Raw genomic sequence first — 6,946 nt, 5'->3', positions numbered from 1 at the left:
GGGGGGGGGAGGAGGAGGAGGAGGAGGAGGAGGAGGAGGAGAAAAAGGAAGCCATCATCAGGGTAAGAGGGAAAGCTGTGGAATTATATGTTAACTTTTCCATATGAACTGTTTCACCTTGATCTAAGGAGGCCTACATTGAGTCAAGTAGGGTTGACTGGGCACCTACTTGAAATAAGAATTCTATGCATTATTACACCAACTAGCTAAGAGAAGGGGTTCCACTTAGGTTTTGAATTTGTGAATGAAACTATCCAGAAGCAAAACGTGGGAGGATCTCAGGAGACTATGCAAACAAACAAAAAGGATGGAAAAGAAGAGCTTTTGACTTCGCTCAGTCTGAGGGAATATATTTAAGGAAAAAAAAAAATCTATCCTTTTCATACCTAATAACAGTAACTGCCATTGTGGACCAAATATGGATGTAGGCCCTCAAGACAAAGACTAAGGAATTACTGTTGACAAAAGAGGAGCAGAATTCAAATGTACAGAATATAATGCCTTATCCATCCCTTTTGCAAACAGCGTATTTTGGCCACTTCTGAGCTGGCACCCAAGGCAAGAAGAGAAAAAAAAAAAAAAAAATCAAGATCTGAGGAATGAAAATTAAAACAGAAGAAACTGATTAGGTGAGGCAGCTCTATGAAACACATTTGTAAATGAGAGTGCAGCAGTCTAGAGAGGCACCGACTAAGAAATAAATGTTTGGACATCTAAAACTACGATGGAATAAAGATATGGAATAGGACATCAAATTCGAAAATGGCCAGTTCAGCTGGAAAGTACAACACTGAGGGCCAAAAGAACGAGGCAATGTTACCTAGAAATTATAAACTGAGGAAAATTATCACAAGGCCTAGCATACTAGGACACTGGAGCACCGACTATAAAGAAAAGCAAAAAGAGTTTTCTAAAACACCAAAAGCCTATTTCTATATAGACAGGCTTGCAGATGCTCCTCTACAGGCAAATTTCACCTTGCAAGGCACTGACCTTTAATCATGCTTGGGGTTTTTTGTTTTTTTCCAAAATTAGGATTCATTTACTCAGGAGCTTCTAGGTAGAAAATCTTTTGTCAAGGTGTTCACAAATGTCTACAGAGAGTAAGAGTATCATTCTGCATACACATCTTACTCCACCAATTCTATATGCCTCTACCCAAGATTCAAAACACTAATTTCTTCAATTTCTCCTATTAGATATTCTATTTGCAGTTGCCTGAGCTTTCCTAATATTCTCTTAAATATACATAAAAAAAAAGATGGAAAAAAGAAAGAAGAAGGGGAAGAAGGGAAGGGAGGAAAAAAGCAAGGAATGGAAGGGAGGGAAGAAGAGAAGGAGAGAAGAGAAGGAAGGGTATGTGCTAATACACAGTTACTTCATCAGGTATCTGCTTTTCCATGTAATCTGTACACATACTTGGCAGAAGATTAACTTACAAACTAAATTTGCCCAGGCTCTTCACAGATATTAATACTCAGATTAACACTTATTTCTATAGTACGACAATGAAACAGGACACCTCAGTCTCTGCTCTGGAATGAGCGCCTGCAGCATCAGCTTCCCAATGTCCCTTGGGACCTTCCTGACCTAGAGAGTAAGAGCAATGTGATTACATATTCAGGTGATTGTGTACTGCACTGATGAAAGACAGCCAGACATTCTTTTGAATTATCTGTATCTTTGTGTATATCTACTCACATAGAGAAATAAAATACCTATATTTTATCCTAATGGATTTGGCTACATAAATATATCCGCAGTTGTGTGGGTATATTTACCTATCATCACTTATACCTATAATGTCTTTCTGAGTAAAAATTCTATCAAATTAACACAAGGATTCCTTTCTATCCTATCGTTTCATGAACTTGAAATCAGAGTTCTGATAGGTAAACAAATTTCATTCTATTTCACAAATGTGTTGAGGATAGTACAATTTTTAAAGTTGTAATTGAGAAGCAAATCTCATTGGGTAACATACATTTGATCTTGTTTAGAAAAGAAGTTTGTAAATGGCAGTATCAACCAGTCTATAGATATCAAGAAGGTATTGAGAACATATTAAATTCCTAACAGTAGTAATCCATTCCTGTGATAAACATTAAAAACCAGTTCTGATTTCTGTCCTCAAGGATTTGAGTTTCAAAAATCTGAAGCTATGTTCCTCACTTCACCTATATCAGATATGCAAGTAATTGCATCTCTGTTAGTCTGGATTCCTGGTAAACCTGGACTAATTCCTATTATCTTCTCAATGAATGCCTCCAAAAGGCCCCACAAAGAATGTAGTGTAATTGTCAAATACAGCCAGACTTTGCAGCCAGGAAACTTGGAATGGAGTTCTGAGTAATCCTAACAAAGACATGTAACCTCACTGGGTCTCTGTTTTCCTATGTGTAAAATGGGAAGAGTAACAAACTCTACCATATTGAGCTGTTGTGAACACCAGCACTCAAAAGTGCTTTAAAACCACAAAGCCATGATTGTCGTTGTGATACCAAGCCACTGTGTATTTTAAGGAATATGAAGACCCTGTTAGAGAAGCTCAGACAGGCCCCTTTATTTCATGGGCCATGCTCTCCAATCTGTTATTTGGAAAGGGCAGATCAAAGGTGCCCCAAGTGTCTGGAAAGTACCTTCTCTTTTGCTTTTGCATGGCTGTCTTTGACGGACCTGTCCCCATCTTCCTTATCTCAGTGACCTTTTTTTTTTCTTTTTTTTTTTTTTTGACTCTTGCTTGGGATTTCAATGTATTATTTCATTTTTTTTCCTGTTATTGGAACTTTGATTTGACTTTCCCAGTGCTAGAAAGGAGGCACTAAAATTTTGCCCGTCTTTAGCCAAGACGGTAAATTGAAGCCTGAATTCAAAAGCAGAGTGGTAATTTTAAAAGGGACTCATATTCTGTGCATACTTCTTAGCCCTCCACTTAAGCCATTCTTATTTCTCTCTCATTACACACACACATGTATGCGTGTGAACACACACACAGGTGTGTACTGGTATGCCTCTTCTCAAAAACAGAGAAGAAATAAGATTAGGGTAATAATCCATTCAACGTTGGTTTTGTTGTTGCTTTACTTTCAGCAGCTTTATTCAAAAATAAACCAGCATCAAAGGGGAAACAAAAAGTAAATGCTATTAAAGTGTTTCTTTTTTTTTTTTTTTTTTTTTTTTACCTAGATGTTTATTTGCTAAAGAAACTAAACATTAATGTCTGAGGTGTGTTTCAATACACATGGTGCAAATACTTATCTGCTTGAATCGTTCACACAACAAGGTATCAAAGTAGATGTTTTCCTACACAATCTGTTGAAATAATGTACTTCATCTCTACCCTACCATAAACAAGAAAACGCACAATTTTCAGCAAGTTACAACATTATTCAAAAGAAATTTCTTAGCAAAAAGTACATTTAAGGAGTTGCAGAGAGCAGATTCTGAATGCCCAGCCACTGGTCACCCACCACAGCAATCAGCATCTCCTTGTCCAAACCATCCGGGGTGGCCCAAGAAACTTTCAGTGGGAAAATAGATACAGTTATTAAAAGTGACAGCAGGGAACTTATCAGCAAAACCGAATTAAATCAGAATTCTGAGTTCCAGCCTGACAGGCTCCTGCTAAGCTACTCTGAGTTTTGAATAAGTATCTGCACTTAAGGGTGCACCGAGAAAGACATGATAATGTGAACAGAACACACATACCCTTTTTGTCAGAACAATGTGTCATCAAAGGTAAAAATTAACTAGGGAATTTCCAGCATTGTTCTTCATTGTGTACACCTCTCCTTCCTCCAGGCCCAAGAGAGGATGAATAAAGCTTATCTAGTTATGGAAGGGAAGAAAACCCAGTCACCGAGCACGGAATCTGGAGAACCCTAGGTATATTTGACTTTGTCCACTCCCTTCCTCTACGCTTCGCTAAAGCCCACACCTCTTGGGATGGAACCCAGCGTGCCTTCCGCTTACAAACCGCTCCACTAGGTTAGCCCCAACCACCGTGCAACCTTTACGAAGTTATTCGTGCGTCCACACTGAGCGCGGATCACCTCAGCCACAGCCCAATACAGCAAGGAACCAGGAGTTCACGGAGCCCGGACAGGAGCCTCCGCCAGAGCTGGGCGCCCCCGGGCGCTGCGCTCACGTGGTAGCGGCCCTGGGCACGTGCGTCTCCGACCTTAGGCGGCGAGAGGGAAGCGCCGCCCCGCGCACGAGAGAGGCTGGCAGCGGCGCCAGAGGCGTAGAAGGGAGGGGAAGGACCTGGGATATTCAGGGACCCTGCGAGGCGAGAAGCTGAGCTTCAGGCAGTGCTGGTCCGACTGCATTTCCCTGGGGTGTCAGCAGGAAGGAAGACACAAGTTTGAATGGGGTAGCAACTTAAAAACATTTTTTTTTTTTTCAGTTTATTTTAAATGGGCAAATGCATCAGAATCCCGTCTAGAAGTGAGTTCTTCCGAGATTGTCACAATCCCCTTCTAGCCTGGAATCCACACTTGAAATTTCTGGTAAAAGAGGGAGCCAAGGTGTCTGGAGGTAGCAATGCCATCCTCCAGTATCTTTTGGGGAACCCTGCCCACTCGGTCTCGAACGAGCGCTGGGAAACCGCGCCCTGGTGGGGGGCGGGGGGAAGAAGGTGGTGTCCCTTCCAGATGCATAAAGCCCGCTGAGTGTTGGAATTTAAAACCTACAGCAGCCAGCTATATTTACGACTTGTTTCATTTCGGTGGGGGAGGAGAGAGGGATCAGAAACTCCAGGACGTTATTCCCAAACTGGGAGGTGGGAGCTTGGCAGCGGATCCCACTAGCATAGAACTCTCGTTAACTGGGGCCGCAGCGGCTGCCACTCGCGGGTGGGGAAGGGAAGAGAAAGGAGGGGGAGAGGAGGGCGGCGGAGGGGCTGACGCGGGAGGGAAGGAAACAGGTGAGCTCCCACCGCCACCCATCGGAAACCCAGCGCAGCGGCCCCCGGCGCGCCACCGTCCCAACCTGGAGAGCCACTTACCGGCTTTACACGGGTCCTTGTAATCTATAGTCTCTGTTTTATCCTCTTCGTTCCCATCAAAAGTGTAATCATAATCGAGGCCAGCGCAGACCCATAGCTCCCCGTAGAAAACAATCCCCGAGGCCACCAGCCACACGAGCATCCTCAGGGAAAGCTTTTCCAACCCCATCCTCCTCCCCCGGAGGAAAAGGAGGGGACGGGACCCGGAGGTTAGGCAGCCGCGGTCCGCGCTGATGTGCGGGGCTAGGGGCACCGGTGCTCTTCTCCCCACCCGGAGGCTCCTCGGCGGGACCGCGGTGCTCAGGTGTCCGGAGACATGTGGATGCCGCCGGGACCGTAGAGAGGGCAAGCACTGTCTGTTACCCCCAGTCGCAGGGAGAAGTTGGCTAGGGGCCCGCGGGTGGGCGGAGGGCAGGTAAGGAACTCGGCATTCGGAGGCGGGGAGGGCGCAGGCAAACTCGGCTCTGGCGGCGCTGGCGCTCGTAGCCTGCCAGATCGTTCTTCTGGCTGCCGAACTTCCCGCGGCCGCGGCTCGGCCAGCGGCGCCCCGCGGGTTCAGCTGCCACCAGTGCTCGGGCTCCCGCGCCGCGTCCCCGCTGCTGCCAGGACTCCGCGGCCGAGCGCGAGCCGCCGCCGCCTGAGCCCAAAGCCGCCGCCGCCGCTCCGAGAAGATGAATCCGGTCTGCACATCAGCACATCTGAATTGAAAGGGGAGACCGAGGAAGGGGGTGGGGGCCAGGCATTTCTACGCCGCGAGACCTTAAAAGCCTGCAGAAGCCAGCAAAGCAACTGACTGCAAGAGAGCAAAAGTGTGAGGATTTGGGGATGCACTGTTTGCCTTCCCCCCGCCAGCCTGTCTTTTTACCCTCTTCCTAACTTGAAAAAAAAAATATTCGCACCATCTAACCCAATCACTTGCATCCTGCTTACTTATTCATACAATCAGGGTCAGGATCCGGGCCACAGCCTCCTCTCTTGACTTCTTTTGATAGCCTTAGACAAACAAACAGACAGGAGCGCGCTGACAATTCCATTTATATTTTACCAAAGATAAAAATGAATATATTATGTATCTGAGTCGGTAAACAACAATTAATAGATGATGTACGTGTCAGTTGAAAGTGCCAGACCGGGGGTGGAGCGAAGGATCGTGATAACTTAGCTGCAAATCCATATTTCCCCTCCCCCCAAATAAACAGCGAGTGTGTATTTCTTTCCTTTGCTGCTGTTTAACCTTAGAGCAGGGCAGGAATGGAGGAAAAGTGTGCGAGTCTTCACGATTTTGGTAAGAAAATAAACAGACTACTGTAAAAGTCTCCTAACCAACAAAGTTTTGCTAGGAACTAAGATCCTCAGAACTGCAATTAAAAAAAAAAAAAATCCAAAATCGAGTTACAGATTGCAGCAGCAGGAAACGCTGAGACCTTGCCGATGGGCTGGCGCTATGGCTCACGTGGGCGCAGGAAGGGAAGTTGGATGGAATACTCGGGAAGCAAATTTTCTGTGACAGTTCTGGCGCCCGTGAGCAGAGTTGCTCTGTATCCTTCGGCTTCAGTAATGTTTTACTTCTTCAGAGGAGAGGGTGTAAAACCTGGCAGGAGGGTCAGCGAGGTAAACCACATGTCAGCCGAGCAGACTCAAGACAAACACAGGTTGTGGGAAATTGGGGAGGAAAAAAATCAGAGGAAATCTCTGCAAAACCCCTGTTGTGAGCAATTCCGAGGTTTCCCCACATCTGCAAGTAGTTTCCAAAATAGGTGAGATGACTTCTCCCCCAACAAGCTTCGAAGGGACTAGTGATTGGGAGCTTTGCTTTTCCAACTAAATCTTTAACTGTCACTTTAGCAAGGACTTGTAAAAAAAAAAAAAAGCCTTACATCTTATTTAACTAGTGTTCCCCGGATCCAAGTTATCATCTAGAGAAATGTATGAAGGTAAACA

General features: G+C 45.2%; 1 protein-coding gene across 4 annotated transcripts in view; it reads right to left on the bottom strand.

Moving 5' to 3' along the window:
* The window catches only part of TLL1 (tolloid like 1), a 223,724-nt gene extending 217,889 nt beyond the window's left edge, over positions 1 to 5,835 (bottom strand). For all 4 annotated transcript variants that reach the window (XM_025385694.1, XM_025385692.1, XM_025385693.1 and 1 more), the window contains exon 1: positions 5,006 to 5,835. Coding sequence is in view for 3 of the 4 variants with exons in the window: in XM_025385692.1 (XP_025241477.1) it covers positions 5,006 to 5,174 (169 nt within the window). In the remaining variant the exon portion in view is untranslated. The remainder of the gene's footprint in view (positions 1 to 5,005) is intronic.
* Between the last annotated feature and the right edge of the window lie 1,111 nt (positions 5,836 to 6,946).

The sequence above is a fragment of the Theropithecus gelada genome, chromosome 5, assembly GCF_003255815.1.
Source record: "Theropithecus gelada isolate Dixy chromosome 5, Tgel_1.0, whole genome shotgun sequence".
In the NCBI taxonomy this organism is placed as follows: Eukaryota; Metazoa; Chordata; class Mammalia; order Primates; family Cercopithecidae; genus Theropithecus; species Theropithecus gelada.
This window is presented reverse-complemented; position numbering and strand designations above follow the sequence as displayed.